Source organism: Carcharhinus amblyrhynchos, chromosome 28 (genome assembly GCF_965287045.1).
Source record: "Carcharhinus amblyrhynchos chromosome 28, sCarAmb.v2.hapA, whole genome shotgun sequence".
Taxonomy (NCBI): Eukaryota; Metazoa; Chordata; class Chondrichthyes; order Carcharhiniformes; family Carcharhinidae; genus Carcharhinus; species Carcharhinus amblyrhynchos.
Window position 1 is genome coordinate 35566312 of NC_137351.1, and position 18921 is coordinate 35585232.

The window sequence follows — 18921 nt, forward strand, 5'->3', positions numbered from 1 at the left end:
GGAATCCAACCCAAGTCCCTGGTGCTGTGAAGCAACAGTGCTAACCACTGTGCCATTGTGTCGCCCTTGACTTTATTTAGTCTTATGCAGTAACCTACCTTGTCAAAGGCAACATCAACTCATCCCCTAATTCCTGTATAATCGACTTTATTTAAGTTCAGTACTGTTAGTTTTGGAAATGGGTTCAACACTCTCAAACTCAATGTGAATTTCTATTGTATTATGATCATCCTTTCCCAGAAGTTCCCTAACTATGAGATTACTTTTCAGCCCTATCTCATTATACAAGACAAAATCTCAAATAGCTTGTTAAGAGACCAATAAACTATCGGTGTTTTCTGTCCCTTTTTTTAAAATTTCCTCACAAGCTGGTTCAACTTCAGTTCTTCTGAGCAAAGAGTCTTCTTGCTGACTGTCCTTATGCCATCCTCTATTACAGCCCCATTTCATTTTGTCTCTTTTAAAAATGTCAGATATTTAGCTTCCTTCCATATCTCAGGCTCCAGTACATTTAACTGCAGAGATAGTGGCTGCACTGCTTACGGGTTTCCAAAACTCCTTAGATTCTAGAACAGTTTAGCAGTTTGGAAGTTGGAAAATGTAACTCAGCTACTCAAGAAATGGAGAGAGCAAACAGGTAACTCCAGGCCTGTTAGCTTAGAATCTATTATTAAGGATGTCGTAACAGTGCTCCCAGAGATTCATAGTATGATCAAAGTCAACCTTTTATGTAAGAGAAATTGTGTTTGACTAATTTGTTTGAGTTTTTTGAGGATGTTGCTAATAAGGTAGACAAAGGGGAGCCAGTAGATATAGTATACTCAGAGTTTCAAAAGGCATTCAATATGTTGCCACTCAAAAGGCCAAAATAAGGTCTTATGGGGTTGAGATAATATTTTAGCGTGGCTGGGAGATTGGTTAACAATGCAGAGAATAGGGATGAAAGGAGAATTTTCAAATAAGTTAAGGGCTTCCACGTACACCAAGAAACCAGGCAGTGAATCCAAACACACACTATCCTCTGGGTGAAAAATATTTTCCTAATCGTCCTTCAAATCTTTCTACCAATTATCTTAAATCTGTGCTCCTGGTAATTGACCACTCTGCTAGCAGAAACAGGGCATCCTTGTGTACTGTATCATGGCTCTCATAATCTTGTAGACCTCAGTCAGGTCACCCCTCAGTCTCCTCAGTTCCAAGGAAAATAATCCCAGCCTATCCAATCTTTTCTCATAAGTGCAATTTTCAAGCCTTGGCAACATTCTTGTAAATCTCCTGTAATCTCTCCAAAGCAGTCAAGTCTTGTGATTGGAACTGTACACAAATTCCCAGCTGTGGCCTTATTGGCATTTTGTACAGCTCCATTATTACATCACAACTTTTGTATCCTGTACCTCATCCAAAAAAGCAAAGCATTCAATATGTTTTCTTGACGACTTTATCCATCTGTTGTGCTACCTTCAGGAACATGCAGTCGAAGATCTCTCATTTCCTCTACCTCTCACAATATCCTCCTATTTATTGTGTGTTCCCTATTGCAAAATTTTCCAATCATGCCACCTTCCATTTAAGTACAAATTAATATATACAACAAACAGCAAGGGTCCCAACACTAAGCCTGTGGAACCCCACTGAAAACTACTTCCATTCACAAAAACATCCTTCAACTATTACCTTTTTTTCTGTCACTGAGCCAATCTTAGATCCAAAACATCATTTTTTTTTGTATTTATATACATGTCATCCACTGTTTCTGGTTTTTTTAAACTTCATTTATGGGATGTGGGCATCACTGGTTAAACCAGCATTTACTGGCCATTCCTGGTTGCCCATGAGAAGGTGATGATGAGCTGCCTTCCTGATCTGCTGCAGATGTAGGTATATCCACAGCATTGTCAGGAAGGGAGTTCCAGGATTTTGATCCAGCGACAATGAAGGAATGGCAGTACATTTCCAAGTCAAGATAGTGAGTGAAATGGGGGGGGAAACCTGCTGGTGGTGTTTCCCAGGTATCTGCCACTCTTGTCCTTGTATATCTTAGTGGTTGTGGGTTTAGAAGGTGCTGTCTAAGGAACCTTGGTGAGTTCCTGCACTGCATCTGGTAGATGGTGTACACACGGCTGCCACTGTGGTAGGTGTGGAGGGAATGAATGTTTGTGGAAGGGCTGTCAATCACACAGGCTGCTTTTTCTTAAATGGTGTTGAGCTCCTTGAGGTTGTTGGAGCTGCACTCATCCAGGCAAGTGGAGGGTATCACATCACACTCCTGACTTGTGCCTTGCAGGCGGTGCACTGGCTTTGAAGAGACATTTGCTTTGAGAGATGAATTACTTTTGGCAGGATTTCTGCTTCTGACCTGCTCTTGTCATCACAGTATTTATATGGCTAGTCCAGTTGAGTTTCTGGTCAGTGGTAACCCCCCAGGATGTTAATAGTGAGGGATTCAGTGGTGGTAATTAGCAGTAGGGAAGTTCCAATAAAATGAAAGAGGAATTGTGCAGTGGAGTGATGACACACTGCGGATTGAGTAAGGAAGCTATAGTGAAAAAAAAATCAGGGCTGTGGTTTGGTTAGTTTTAGTTTGAGTGAATGGAAAGAAAATATGTAGTGAGCAGTTTTCCTTGTGCCTGGTTAGGGATGTGACAAATGAAAGAGATGGGCAAGCTCAGGTAACTGGAGAGGAGCCTTTCCTCCACCTGGAAGTAGAAACGGGTAAGTTTGATATACATATATTCAGAGCAGGGTGGTCCTTGCATGTCCTTAATAAGAATAATGAATTCATGAGTAATCACTGTCCCCCTTATCTACCCACCCCCTCGCTACCAGGAGGAATTCCTGGAGGGTGTTTGAGATGGTTTTCTGGACCAAAACATTGAGAAACCAATTCGAGAACAGGCTTTTCCGAAACTGAGTATTTTGTAATAAGAACGGAATAACTGGCAATCTAATTGTGCGAGGTCTTGGGGGTGAGTGAATGTAATTTGATAAAATTCTTATCAAGACGGAGAGTGATGTATTTGATTCTGAAACTGAGGTTCTGAATGTAAATAAAACTGTATGAAGTGTGAGTTGGCTACGATGAATTAGGGAGCGATGACAGCGGATAGGCAATGGTAAACATTCAAAGAGCGCATGGTTGAACTGCAACAATTGTTCATTCCTGCCTGATACAAAAATGAAACAGGAAAGATGCCCAAACCATGGATCTAAATGTCAGTCCCTTAGAGTTAGAAATGGGAATTTATAATGGGAAACAAGAAATGGCTGATCAACTAAATACTTTTGTTCTGCCTTCATTAAGAAGGACACAAATAACATGGGGTTTAGTGAGAAGGAGTAACTGAAGGAAATTAGCATTAGTAGGGAAAGGATTTTGGGGAAATGATGGGATTGAAGATTGATATATCCTCAGAACCTGATGATCTACATTCCAGAGTATTTAAGGAAGTGCCCTAGGAATGGTTGATCCATTTGTGGTCATCTGCCAGAATTCTCTTGACTTTGCAGCAGCTCCTATGGATTGGAGGGTAGCCAATGTAATCCCACAATTTAAAAAGGGAGGTAGAGAGAAACGCTGGTAGGGGGGAAAATGCTAGAATTCGTTATAAAAGATTTAATAGCAGAACAACAGCAGGATCGGACAGAGTCAGCAAAGATTAATGAGAGAAATCATGTTTGACAAATCCACTGGAATTCTTTGGGGATATAACTAGTAGAGTTGATAACCCTGTGTGTCTGGTTGATTTGAACTTTCAAAAATCTTTTGACAGAGCCCTATCAAGAAATTAGCATGTAAAATCAAAGTGCAAGGGATTGGGGGTAATGTATTACGATGGATATGAAACTAATCGGCAAACAGGAAACAAAGAGTAGGAATAAACAGGTCTTTTTCCAAGTGGCATGCAATGACTAGTGGGTTACTGCAGGGACCAGTGCTACGACCCCAGCTATTCACAATATGTATTAATTTAGACGAGGGTACTCAGTGTAATATCTTCAGATTTGCAGATGACATGAGCTGGGTGGAAGGGTGAGCTGTAGGAGGATGCAGAGATGCTTCATTGTAATTTGGACAAGTTGAAAAAAACAGCAAGGCAAATTATTATTTGGATGGTATAGATTGAGAGAGAGGAATATACAACGAGACCTTGTACAACAGTCGCTGAAAGTATGGGTGCAGGTGCAGCAGCCGGTGAAGAAGGCAGAATGATATGTTGGCCTTCATAGCAAGAGGATTTAAGTACAGGAACATGGATATTTTGTGCACTTACACAGTGCCTTGATGAGGCCACAGCTGGAATACTGTGTGCAGTTTTGGTCTCCTTATCTGAGGATGGATGTTTTTGCTCCGGAGGGAATGCGGCAAAGGTTTACCAGACTCCTGGGATGGCGGGACTGATGTATGAGGCTGAAACCTACAGAAAGCTATAAAATTCTTAATAAGACTAGACCGTGTAATTGCAGGAACGATATTCCTGATGGAGTCCCCCAGAGGGAGAGTCCAAAGCAGGGGTTACAGGATAAAGGGTAAACTTTTTAGGACTGAGATGTGGAGAAATCTCTTCACCCAGTAAGTGGTGAGTCTGTGGAATTCGCTACCACAGAAAGCAGTTGAGGCCAAAACATTGTATATTTTCAAGAAGACTTTAGATATAGTGCTTGGAGGAATGAGGATCAAAAGAGATGAGGGGAAAGTGGGAACAAGTTACTGCACTGGATGATCAGCTAGGATCATAATGAATGGGGGAGTAGGCTCAAAGGGCTGAATGGCCTACTCTTGCTTCTATGTTCCGATGCCTATATTTTGGGAATTCAGTAACATATTAAGAATATTGGGGTTGTAAATGGGAACATGGGGTCTGGTTTGCGTACTACTTCATCTTACTACCCTTTTCCAGTTGCAGATACTGGAACTGCAACTGAAACTTGATAATTTACTGATTGCGATTTATCCCTTGAGTCTGTACTTGGAGTTAAAACCCACGTAGGGTCATTGGGAGAGTGAGTGCTACATGAGCTCAAATGTTCCAATTCTTGTGTTGCAGGTACCTGACCTAAAATTTCAAGTTAGTGATGCCGAGGAAAAGGATTCGTGGCTCAGAACCCTGAATGAAGAGATTGGAAAAGCCAATAATAAAGAGTTTGATCAGGTGATTGTTTTCTATATCATTGTGCGATGGTATACTAACCAGAGAGAGGTTGCTTAATTTAACATCATGTCGGGGAAGCTTTAGAAACAATAATCAGGAAAAATTAGCAGGCACTTGGAATGGTTTGAGTTAATCAAGCATAGCCTGGATTTGTCAAAGGTAGATTGTGCTTGACTAATCTAATTGCATTTCTTGATGAAGTAACAGAGAAGGTTGATAATGAGAATGCAGTTGATGTTGTCCGTAAGGCTGGTTAGCAGAGTGGTGATGATGTAGAGATGCTGGCGTTGGACTGGGGTAAAAACAGTAAGAAGTCTCATTTGTTCTTACTGTAACAAAGTAGTGGCCATGGAATCAGAAATTCAGTGACAGTTTGGATAAGAAACCATGACTTAGAAAAGGAAGTGAGTGGAAGTGGTTGTTTTTCAGACTGGAGGATGGTAGACAGTGGTGTTTCCCAAAGGTCAGTGCTAGGACCACTGTTCTTCATTATGTATAAATAACTAGAATATTTAAGTAGAGAATAAAATTTCAAAATTTACCCATGATTCCAGACTTAACAATGTGGATGATACCAGTCAACTGCAATAAGACACAGGCTAGCAGAATGGGCAGAAATTAACAGATGAATTTAATGTAGAGAGGTGGAAAGTGATACAGTTTGGTAGAAGACATGGGGAGAAGCAATATAGAAGTAATAGCACAATTCTAAAGAGTGTCTAGGGTCAAAGGAACTCAGGATGCATGTGAATTGGTCTATGAAAGTGGCATGGTATATTGAAGGAATGGTTCAGAAAGCAGACAGGATCTTGAACTTCATAAAAAGAGACATTGAGTACAACAAAGTTATAGAACATAGAACACTACAGCACAAACAGGCCCTTCGGCCCACGAGTTGCGCCGATCACATCAACACCTATCTATAACCCCCAATCCCATAAAACCCCATATACTCATCCAGAAGTCTTTTAAAAGACCCCAGCGAGTTCGCCTCCACCACCACTGACGGCAGCCGATTCCATTCACTCACCACCCTCTGAGTGAAAAACTTACCCCTAACATCACTTCTGTACTTTCCTCCCCGCACCTTAAACCTGTGTCCTCTCGTAGCGACCATTTCAACCCGGGGAAATAGCCTCTGAGAATCCACCCTATCTATTCCTCTCAACATTTTATAAACCTCTATCAGGTCGCCTCTCAACCTACGTCTCTCCAGGGAAAAGAGACCCAGTTCCCTCAACCTAACTTCATAAGGCATGCCTCCCAGTCCAGGCAACATCCTTGTAAATCTCCTCTGTACCCTTTCAATAGCTTCTACGTCTTTCCTATAGTGAGGCGACCAGAACTGCGCACAGTACTCCAAATGAGGCCTGACAAGGGTCTTATAAAGTTGCAGCATTACCTCCCGACTCCTAAACTCAATCCCTCGATTTATGAAGGCCAGTACACCATACGCCTTCTTGACCACCTCTTCCACCTGCGAGGCCGATTTAAGAGTCCTGTGGACCCGGACCCCAAGATCCTTCTGCTCCTCAACACTACCAAGACTCCTGCCCTTGATAGTGTACTCGTTCATCCCATTGGTTCTGCCAAAATGGACGACCACGCATTTATCCGCGTTGAAGTCCATCTGCCACTTCTCCGCCCAGTCCTGCATCCTATTTATGTCCTGCTGCAACTTTTGCCGTCCTTCCAGACCATCCACAACACCACCGACCTTCGTGTCATCAGCGAAATTACTTACCCATCCTTCCACTTCCTCATCCAGGTCATTTATGAAAATGACAAACAGCAAGGGTCCTAGAACAGATCCCTGGGGCACTCCACTGGTGACTGACCTCCATTCAGAAAAAGACCCATCCACAACCACTCTCTGCCTTCTGCAGGCAAGCCAGTTCTTGATCCACAAGGCCAAAGGCCCTCGGATCCCATGCCCTCTCACCTTCTCAAGAAGTCTTGCATGGGGGACCTTATCAAACGCCTTGCTGAAGTCCATGTACACCACGTCCACAGCACTTCCTTCGTCAATGTGTTCAGTCACATTATCGAAGAACTCAACTAGGCTCGTAAGGCACGACCTGCCCTTGACAAATCCATGCTGACTATTCCTGATCATGTCAAATCTCTCCAAATGGTCGTAAATCTTGTCCCTCAGAAGCCTTTCCATCAGCTTACCAACCACTGAGGTCAGACTCACCGGTCGGTAATTTCCCGGGCTATCTCTGTTCCCTTTCTTGAAAATAGGGACTACATCCGCAATCCTCCAATCTTCCGGAACCTCTCCCGTCTCCATTGACGACGCAAAGATCATCGCCAGGGGCTCTGCAATCACTTCCCTCGCCTCCCACAGTATCCTGGGGTATATCCCATCTGGTCCCGGCGACTTATCAATCTTGATAGAATTCAAAAGTTCTAATACATCCTCCACCTTAAATCCACAAAAAAAATGCTAAACCCTAATAAAGCTCTGCTTAGGGCACAACTTGAGAATTGTGTCTAGTTACAGTCAACACACTATAGGAAGGATGTGAGGACCCTTGACAAGGTGTAGAGGGATTTGTGAGAATGGTTCTCGGGATAAGGGATTTTAGCTAGAAGGAAATAGATGGAGAAACTGGGATTGTTTACCGTGGAGCAAAGAAGGTTTGTTGGGATTTGATGTGGGGTGGGGTGGTGGTTATGACTGGTTTCCCTAGATAGACAAGAAATATTCGTCAATTAGCTGATGGTACAAGGACCAAATGCAGCAAGACCAGCACAGTATCTCGGCTTGGGCTGACAAGTGGCAAGTAACATTCACACCACACAAGTGCCAGGCAGTGACCATCTTTAACAAGAGAAGATCTAACCATCACCTCATGACATCCAATGGCATTACCATTGCTGAATCCCCTACTCACAACATGCTGGGGGTTACCATTGACCAGAAACTGAACTGGACCAACCAAGTAAATACTGTGGCTACCAGGGCAGGTCAGAGGCGAGGAATCCTACAGTGAGTAACTTGCTTCCTGACATCCACAAGGCACAAGTCAGGAGTGTAATGGAATACTCTCCATTTGCCTGGATCAGGACAGCTCCAACAATACTCAAGAAGCTTGACACCACCCAAGACAAAGCAGCCTGCTTGATTTCTACCTGTTTCACAAACATTCACTCCCTCCGCCACCAACAAACAGTGGCAGCTATGTGTACATTTACAAGATGCAGTACAGGAACTCGCCAAGGTTCCTTAGAGAGCACTTTCTAAACCTACAACCACTACCCTCTAGATGGATATGGGTAGCAGGTACCTGGGAACATCACCACCTGGAAGTTCCCCATCAAGTCACTCATGGTCCTGACTTGGAAATATATTACCATTCCTTCACTTTCGTTGGAATTACCTCTCTAACAGCTCTGTGGGTGTATCTACACCCCAGGAACTGCAGTGGTTCAATATGGCAGCTCACCGTCACCTTCTTGAGAGCAACTTGGGAGGGACAATAATAAATATTGGTCTAGCCAGCGATGCCCACATCCTGTAAGTGAATTTTTAAAAATTCTGTTAAAAAAATCTATATGGAATATGGGAAGAAAAAAGAAAACTAGGGAGAGAAGACCGAGTGCCATACTAGCATTTTAGCCTTGGGCAGAGGTAATTCTACAGGTCTGAGGAAGGAGTTGGCCCAGGTAGACTGGGCACAAATAATAGAGGTAGGGCAGTTGAGGAACAATGGTGGATGTTCAGGGTGATACTGAGTAATTCCCTGGGAGGAAGAGGAATTGTAAAAGGAAGAAAAATCTAGTGCTAGAAGCTAGTGGTAAGCTGGAGGTTTGGGAGAACTTTAAGATTCAGCAAAAGACTACTAAAAATAAAATCAAAAGTGCTAAAATGAAAGGAAACTAGCAGAAAACCTAAACACTGATAACAAAAACTTCTCTAACTCTATAAAGAGGAAGAGAATAGCTGAAATATTGACCTGTTAGAGGACTATACTGGTGAGGTTATCATGGGGAACACAGGAATTGCAGAGGCACTAAACAAATGTTTTGCCTCTGTCTTCACGATAAGAGAATCAAGAAGATTTTCTAAAAACTGCAGTTAATGCAGAGGAACTTGGTGCAATAATCATCACTAGGGCAAAGGTACTGAATAAACTAATGGAATTAAAGGCAGATAAGACTCTGGGATCTGATGGCCTGTACCCTACGGTATTAAAGGAGAAGGCAGCAGAGATAGTGGATTCATTAGTTGTGATATTTCAAAATTCCTTGGATTCTGAAAAGATCCCGGTGGATTGCAAACACGCTAATGTGACGCCCCTATTCAAAAAAGGAGAGGCAAAAAGTAGGATATATAGGCCAGTCAGCTTGGCCTCTGTGGTGAGAAGTTGCTGGAATCAATCATTAAGGAGATGACTGAGCGTTTGGAAAGAGAAAACTCAATCCACCATTGTCAGCATGGTTTTATAAAGGGAAAGTCATGCTTGACAAACTTGCTTGAGTTCTTTGAGGACAAAACCAGTAAGGTGGATAATGGGGACCCTGTGGGTGAGATATATCTAGACTTCCAGAAGGCGTTTGACAAGATGCCCCAGAAAAGACTGTGATCCAGAAGGTGAGATCTCAGGGGATTAGGGGTAGAGAATTAGATTAACATAGAACATAGAACATTACAGCGCAGAACAGGCCCTTCGGCCCACGATGTTGCGCCGACCAGTTACAAAAACAATGACCCACTAGCCTATACCAATCCCTTTTCGTCCATAAACCTATCCAGAGATCTCTTAAACGCCCCCAAACTAGACGCATTTACAACTGCAGCAGGCAGGGCATTCCAATCCCTCACCACCCGCTGGGTAAAGAACCTACCCCTGACATCCGTCCTGTAGCTACCCCCCCTTAATTTAAAGCCATGCCCCCTCGTGCTAGCTTTCTCCATCCGAGGAAAAAGGCTATCACTATCCACCCTATCTAAACCTCTAATCATCTTATATGTTTCAATAAGATCCCCTCTTAGCCGCCTTCTTTCCAACGAAAACAACCCTAAATCCCTCAGTCTCTCCTCATAGGACCTCCCCACCATACCAGGCAACATCCTAGTAAACCTCCTCTGCACCCTCTCCAACGCCTCCACATCCTTCTTGTAATGCGGGGACCAGAACTGCACACAGTACTCCAAGTGCGGCCGCACTAGAGTAGTGTACAGTTGCAACATTACACTGCGACTCCTAAATTCAATCCCCCTACCAATAAACGCCAAGACACCGTACGCCTTCTTAACAACCTTATCTACTTGATTCCCAACTTTCAGGGATCTATGTACACACACACCTAGATCCCTCTGTTCATCCACACTATTCAAAGTCCTCCCGTTAGCCCTATACTCGACACATCTGTTGCTCCTACCAAAGTGAATTACCTCACACTTCTCCGCATTAAATTCCATCCGCCACCTCTCGGCCCAGCTCTGCAACCTATCTAAGTCTCCCTGCAGACTATGACACCCTTCCTCACAATCTACCACACCTCCAACTTTGGTGTCATCAGCAAATTTACTAATCCACCCAACTATACCCTCATCCAGATCATTAATAAAAATTACAAACAACAGTGGCCCCAAAACAGATCCCTGAGGCACACCACTCGTAACTGTACTCCATGATGAATATTTACCATCCACCACCACCCTCTGTCTCCTATCTGATAGCCAATTCCTGATCCAACTTCCTAGATTACCCACAATCCCATACATCTGCATTTTCTGCAGAAGCCTACCATGGTGAACCTTATCGAACGCCTTACTAAAATCCATGTATACCACGTCAACTGCCTTGCCCCCATCCACCTCTTTGGTCACCTTCTCAAAAAACTCAATAAGGTTAGTAAGGCACGACCTACCCGCTACAAAACCATGCTGACTATTTCTAATCAATTCATTACACTCCAAATAACTATAAATCCTATCCCTAATAATTTTTTCTAAAACCTTGCCCACAACAGAAGTAAGACTCACCGGTCTATAATTCCCGGCAAAGTCTCTGTTCCCCTTCTTAAACAATGGGACAACATTCGCTATCCTCCAATCCTCCGGGACTACACCAGAGACCAATGACGACCTGAAGATCTGAGCCAGAGGCTCTGCAATCACCTCTCTAGCCTCCCAGAGAATCCTAGGGTAGATCCCATCCGGACCAGGGGACTTATCTATTTTCAGCCCCTCAAGAATTTCCAGCACATCCCCTTTATCAACCGTAATACTGTCTATTTTACACCCCTGCAACCCAATGTCCTCCTCAGCTATATTCATGTCCCCCTGCGTGAACACCGAAGAGAAATATTGGTTCAATACTTCTCCAATCTCCTCCGGTTCCACACACAACTTCCCCCTGCTGTCTGTAACTGGCCCTTGAGGATTGAGGATTGGATTGAGGATTAGCTGACTGACCGAAAGCAGAGGGTCAGGATATATGGGTTCTACTCTGGCTGGTGAATTGTAACTAGCGGGTGCTGGAGGGATCTGTCTTCAGACCTCAATTGTTTACAATCTATATAAATGATCTGCAAGCAGGGACTGAGTGTAACATAGCAAAATTTTCAGATGATACTAAAATAGGTGGGATTGCAAACAGTAAGGAGGAGATAAAGATTTTACAGATGGATATAGATAGGTTAGGAGAATGGGCGTGAGGTTGTCCGTTTTGGCAGAAAAAGTAGAAAGGCAAATTATTACCCAAATGGAAAGTAGATTCAAAATGCATCTGCGCAGAGGGATCTGGGTGTCATTGTTTATGAATCACAGAAAGTTGATATGCAGGTACAGCATGTAATAAAAAAGGCAAATGGGATGTTGGCATTTATTGCAAAAGTATAAAAATACTTTTATGTTGTTGCAGTTCTGTAGGGTTTTGGTGAGACCACATCTGGAGTATTGTACCCAGTTTTGGTCTCCTTATTGAGGAAAATGCGGTGGCATTGGAGGCAGTTCAGAGGAGGTCAGGGGTGAAAGGGTTGATGTATGAGAGATTAAATAGTTGGGCTTATACTCGCAGGAGTTTAGAAGGATGAGAGGGGATCTGATCAAAGTGCATAAAATACTAAAAAAAAAGTACTAAAGTAAATGGAGACCAAATGTTTCCTGTTATGTAGATCAAGAGGTTATAGGTATTGGTTGAGAGGCGGTTGATTTAAAACTGAGATAGGAGGAACTATTTCTGGCAGAGGGTGGTGAATCTGTAGAATTCAGTGCCCCAGAGCGCAGTGAAGTCTGAATCATTGAATGGTTTCAAGAAGGAGAAAGATATATTTCTGATTTTAAAAATAGGTTAAAGGAACATGGGGAACAGGTGGGGAGATGGATTTGAGACCAGGGTGCGATCTGATTGACAGGCGGTGCAGGCTCGAGGGGCTGAACTGCCAACTTCTGCTCCTAATTCCTATGTTCCTATGAAAGATATAACTGCTGACTACATAATCATCCCACGGAGCTGCTGTTCTTTTGCTGATGTTGAATTCCTAATTTGATCCATGCCCTTTCTTGGATATTTTCAACAATTTTTGCAACAAAGAATCAAAAACCCTGAAGTGCAGTGATATGAAAAGCAGCACAGTGCAGGGAATTTTACCTGTGGTTTTCCAGGCAAATGAATCACATATCGCATCTGTTAGTTGGAACTGTTCTGCCAACCACTGAATAATTTACTATAATGTAAGTCAACTTGAGGGTTAACAGTTAAGCAATGTGTTTGTGCCTAGGTTACGGTGGATGAAAAGAATTCTCTGGATCACTTAACACGCAACCGAGTAAAAATAAACCACAACCGAAGACCACCAACCAGACAGCATCGGAAGGAAGTAAGTCAGCCAGGCATCAGCTATAAAATTAGACAGCTCCATGTTTTAAATCTGTAGCCAGAGCTGTGTCCCTCTCACTAGGAGACGGTGATGAGCAAGTTGTGGGCCCCTAGCCAGTGAGGGCTAAAGCCAAGTTCCCCATCCACTGGAGTTGTGGGAGGGGAGGGGAAGGGATGGGATGGAAGCCAAGCGCAATTCACTAGTGGGATGGGTGTAAGTGGAGGAAAAAACTTGCATTAGTTGCTCAGAAATGGTGTACTCCACCCCTGTGCTTCCACTACTGAGGAGAAATCAAACATTTCCCTAGATTTGACCTTGGAATCGCAGATGACCCAAAACGTGCCTGGGGTGGTTTAAGAAGAGATTGCTTAGAATATGTAAGTTAGATAGACAAGAATGACATATGACCCTTAACAGATCAAATAACGATTTACTGGTCCCAGATCCAGAGCAGCACGGTGGCACAGTGGTTAGCACTGCTGGCTGACAGTGCCAGGGACCGGGTTTAATTCCTGGCTTGCATCACTGTGTGGAGTTTGCACATTCTCCCTGTGCCTGCATGGGTTTCCTCCGGGTGCTCCAGTTTCCTCCCACAGTCAAAAGATGCGCAGGTTAGGTGAAATGGCCATGCTAAATTGCTCCCTAGTGTTAGGGGGATAAGGGGTAAATGTGTGGGGTTGCGGGGATAGGGCAGGCTTGGGTAGAATGCTGAGTCAAAGAGACCCGATGGGCCAAAGGGCTTCCTTCTGCACTGTAGTTATTCTATGGAAATCAGATGAAAGGTAGAAGTGATAGTGTCAGTCTTTTCTATCCTATCTTTTTCAGCTTACCAAAATGTTAGTTGAAGCCAGCATGATTCCATTTTGAACAACGTTCTGTTATGTCTCCTTTTCTTACTCTGCCACAGCATGGAGCTGAATATTGAAGGTGTTTTCTTCAGTTTTAATTTAGTTTTGTTACCCTATTTGTGGCTTCCCCTGCTCAGCAGCTCCATGATATGAACCGGGTATTTGGAGTGTTGCAATATGAATATTTTGGACCAGGTCTTCGTCATGTTGTTAAATTTCTTTGGAGAGATGGGAAGAGGTTAAGCTTTTTTTGTTAGAAGTGAGAATTTTGTACAGATGCCTGAGATACTTTACACTGAACCAACAGATTTAACGTGGAACTAAGAATTTGTAATTCTGCGCCTGCTACCCTAGTCAGTCACCAGTTTGACTGCTACAGAAATTCAAACATTTTGCACTTGCACAGTAATTTGCCTTTTAGCTAAACAAGTGCTTCCTCCAATTTCCTGTTCCTTGCTCTGAGCCAGTTATTTTCGAGCCTCTGGCTTTCCTGCTGTGTTTCTATACTGTCCCTTAGGGTGAATGAAAGGGAGTATAGAATATGTACTACATGCAGCAAGTACACTTGTAAACTGGCTAACTGTTTACTGAAGGTTGCTGCAGCAGGTGCCGTGGTCGTAAGGTCTTTGAGCTCGTAATTCAGGAGCCCAGGCTCCTGCTGTGGGACATGGGTTCAAATCCCACTACAGCAGCTGTTGAAATATAAAGTCAGTGTGTGTGTTAGACAGCAGTTAGTGTTATTTCATCAATTATTTATTATTCTGCCATATCCCTGATGGAGCCTGGAGTCCCAACCCTCTGCACCCGCCCATGAGCATGTGGTTATGGGGAATTCAGCTGTTGGCGTTTGCGCAATGCTGGCTGACGTTACAGGACTGCATTGCTGCTATTAAAATTCTTCAGGTCAGGGAACATCTATCAATCCACATTCGAAACACTAACCCTCTGCTTCTCACCACAGATGCTGCCTTACTTGCTGATTTATTTTGCTTTCTGTGCTGCTTTTGTCATGTTGCTGTTGTTTTTGTTGTACTTAAGCGTCACAAGGTTAGAGAATATCAAGGTGATTAAAGATTATCTTTGTATCCTAGGTAGCCATTGCGGTGTCTGCTGGAGTGCAGAGATTAGAGCTTGGAGCTCAGAATCTTGCTGTTGAAGATTCCACAAATGAAGAGCAGTCAAAGGAAAAGCCCAGTGACCAACCCAACAAGAACAGACCTATTCTTATGCCTAAAATCAAACCCAAGTTGGAAAAGAAAGGAGAGGGTCCATTAACCGAGGAAGGAAAGGGACTATTGACCAAGGATGGAGAGGGTCCATTGACCAAACAGGGAGAGGGTCCATTGACCGAGGAGGGAGAGGGTCCATTGACTGAGAATGGAGAGGGTCCATTGACCAAAGAGGGAGAGGGGCCATTGACCAAACAGGGAGAGAGTTCATTGACTGAGGAGGGAGAGGGTCCAGCAGCCACGGAGGGAGAGGGTCCACCGGACTCGGAGGGAGAGGGTCCACCGGCCGCAGAGGGAGAGGGTCCACTGGCTGCAGAGGGAGAGGGTCCAGCAGCCACGGAGGGAGAGGGTCCAGCAGCCACGGAGGGAGAGGGTCCACCGGCCGCAGAGGGAGAGGGTCCACCGGCCGCAGAGGGAGAGGGTCCACCAGCCGCAGAGGGAGAGGGTCCACCAGCCGTGGAGGGAGGAGGTCCACCTGCCGCGGAGGGAGAGGGTCCACCGGCTGATGAGGGTGAGGAGATGTCAGATCTATCTTGTGCCAGAGAAACTGTTACTGATTGCCAAGAAAGTAAAGGTGAATCTGATTTGCAAGTATCTTCAGGTGCAAACGTAACAGAGAAACAGTCATCTAAATTAAACAGTAACAGCTCACTAAACAGAGCAAATCTAACCAGAGTGAAATGTGCTTCCTTGGGAGATATCTTAACAGAATCTAAGCAACAACCAATAAGGAAACAATTTGATTCTCATTGTGACCATCGCAAGAAGGAAAATGTGGAAAAATTGGAAGGTGAAATAGCTTTTCAGCTAAAAGTAACAGAGGAACTTCTCCAACAAGCAGTTGGTGAGCAACATCTTCAGAGCAATATCACTGAGGACAGCTGGTCAGCCAGGAGTGCGGCACACTTTCTGAATGAAGCCATGGCTAAATGGTCTGAAGCTGACAAAGTCTTGCAAGAACTTAAAGGTTTAAAGGAATTATGCAACAAACCCGAGACTCTCACTTTGGAGGAAAGAGAAAGACGTAAAAATCTGTTGACTGTCTACAGAAGAAGCGTGCCTTAGCCTGATTGTGTAACTAGGGAATGGCGATACAAACTGGGTGCTTGGTGAGTTGCAATATTTTGGACCAGGTTTCCTGTATTCTGTTAAAATGCTTCGGAGAGATGGGAGGGAGCATCTATTTTTGTTAAAGGTGAGAATTTTGCACAGCTACCTGAGATGTTTTACAATGAAGGAAGAGATTTTTGAAAAAAAGCAGTTTTTCAATGTGGAAGTAAGAATTTGTAATTCCGCGCCTGCTACCCTAGTCAGTCACCAGCTTGACTACTACAGAAAGTCAAACATTTTGCACATGCACAGTAATTTGCCTTTTAGCTAAACAAGTGCTTCCTCCAATTCCTTGCTTTGAGCCGGTTATTTTTGAGCCTCTGGCTTTCCTGCTGTGTTTCTATACTGTCCTTTAGGGTGAATGAAAGGGAATATAGAATATGTAATACATGCAGCAAGTACACTTGTGAACTGGCTAACTGTTTACTGAAGGTTGCTGCAGCAGGTGCTGTTCAGGTCAGTGAGAGAGGAGAATCTGGTGTAGTAGGCATGTTACAGCGACCAGGCTCATCCACAATTAGAAGGAAGTTAATTACAACATTCTGTAACATTGAAATGTGAATGTAGAATCACTGATTTGTTTTTACCATTCAGTATTTGAGTTGCCACAAATATTCTCTGTATTTAGATTAACTGCATCGTCCAAATACAACATTTGTACTTCTGTGAACTCCTGTTAAAATAATTTTTACTGCCAGTATTAATATTTATGCAAAAAAATGACTTTGCCTTAGTATTTACCCAGTGGAATGTTTTTATATCCTGCCTATTAACACAGGCTTATTGCTTTATTTATACTTTAACCATGTTTATATTTTTCTGTAACAAAGGATTCATGCCATGGAATAGTACAAAGCACTTCACAATAAAATGGCATTCTGGTGTCCTGTGAAATCAATCTCTGTTACATTTATTCCACTCATTGACTTAAGATATGTAGAATTTTATAGGTTTCATGCAGCTGAAATGTGATGTAAATTATTTATTGTTTAGTCACTTTATTTTGACCCCACTTTGAGTATCTCACCACCACCTCTTCCCCTTCTACATATTCTGGCCAGAGATATTTGAATCTCTGTGGTCAGGTTACAATTGTCTATAAGCTAATTGTAGAAATCATCATTCCCACCAGCTTGCATCCTCTGGGACAAAAAAAAACAAAGCTAGCTTCTCAACTTTTTTCAGACTTGCTGTGTGAGTGGGATGTTATCTGTTGTTCACTAATATCTCTCACAGCTTGGGTAAGCTGTGGGTACAGAGTAAAGCTGCTCTTACTCTGTCCCATTCATAGCTCACAATTGCATTTGTGTGAGTGTTTCCACAACCCTTGCTTGTGTCCTAAAAACATAAGAAATAGGAGCAGGAGTAGGCCATCTAGCCCTTCGAGCCTGCCCCGCCATTCAATAAGATCATGGCTGATCTGAAGTGGATCAATTGCACTTTCCCGCTTTCTCCCCATAACCCTTAATTCCCTTGTCTATCAAAAATCTATCTATCCGTGTCTTAAATATATTTAGCGAGGCAGCCTCCACCACTTCAACAGGCAGAGAATTCCAGAGATTCACCACCCTTTGAGTGAAGAAGTTCCTCCTCAATCCTGATCTAAGCTGCTCCCCCCTTATCTTGAGGCTGTGCCCTCTAGTCCTGCTACCCTTTTTAAGTGGGAAGAATCTCTCGACCTCTACCCTATCCATCCCTTTCATTATCTTATACGTCTCTATAAGATCCCCCCTCATCCTTCTAAACTCCAACGAGTACAGACCCAGTCTATTTCGTCTCTCTTCATAGTCCAACCCCCTCATCTCTGGTATCAGCCTAGTGAACCTCCTCTGCCCTCCCTCCAAGGCCAATATATCCTTGCGCAAGTGCAGCGACCAAAACTGTACACAGTACTCCAGCTGCGGCCTCACCAGTACCTGTACAGTTGCAGCAAGACCTCCCTGCTTTTATATTCTATCCCCCTCGCTATAAAGGCCAACATACCATTCGCCTTCTTGATCACCTGCTGCACCTGCAGACTGGGTTTTTGCGACTCATGCACAAGGACCCCCAGGTCCCTCTGCGCCGTAGCATGCTGCAGCTTTTCGCCCTTTAAATAGTAATCCTCCTCCTATTATTTCTGCCAAAGTGGATAACCTCACACTTGCTAACATTATACTCCATCTGCCAGGTCCTCGCCCACTTGCTTAGCCTATCCAGTTCCCTCTGCAGACTTTCCACACCCTCCACGCAATTTGCTTTTCCACTCATCTTCGTGTCATCAGCAAATTTCGTCACCCTACACTCAGCCCCCTCCTCCAGATCATCTATGTAAATGGTAAATAGCTGAGGCCCCAGCACCAATTCCTGCGGCACTCCACTAGTCACCAACTGCCAACCAGAATAGCACCCATTGATACCAACTCTCTGCTTCCTATTAGACAACCAATCCTCTATCCACGCTAACACCTTACCCCAACTCCATGCACCCTAATCTTTTGAAGCAACCTTTTATGAGGCACCTTATCAAATGCCTTTTGAAAATCTAAAAGCACCACATCCACTGGTTCCCCTCTGTCTACCGCACTAGTCACATCCTCATAGAAATCCAATAAATTCGTCAAACACGACTTCCCCTGAACGAATCCGTGTTGCGTCTGCTCTGTCAAACCATTCTTTTCTAGGTGCCTCGCTATTTCTTCTTTGATGATGGATTCAAGCATTTTTCCAACTACAGACGTTAAACTAACCGGCCTATAATTCCCTGCC

General features: G+C 43.7%; 1 protein-coding gene across 1 annotated transcript in view; it reads left to right on the forward strand.

Annotated features, from left to right (window-relative positions):
- Nucleotides 1–17057, forward strand: part of LOC145359638 (uncharacterized) — a 74257-nt gene extending 57200 nt beyond the window's left edge. The window contains exons 4-6 of the mRNA XM_080214342.1: nucleotides 5046–5150; nucleotides 12888–12986; nucleotides 14926–17057. Of these exons, the coding sequence (XP_080070468.1) occupies nucleotides 5046–5150; nucleotides 12888–12986; nucleotides 14926–16128 (1407 nt within the window). The 3' untranslated portion in view covers nucleotides 16129–17057. The remainder of the gene's footprint in view (nucleotides 1–5045; nucleotides 5151–12887; nucleotides 12987–14925) is intronic.
- The last annotated feature ends 1864 nt before the right edge of the window (nucleotides 17058–18921 follow it).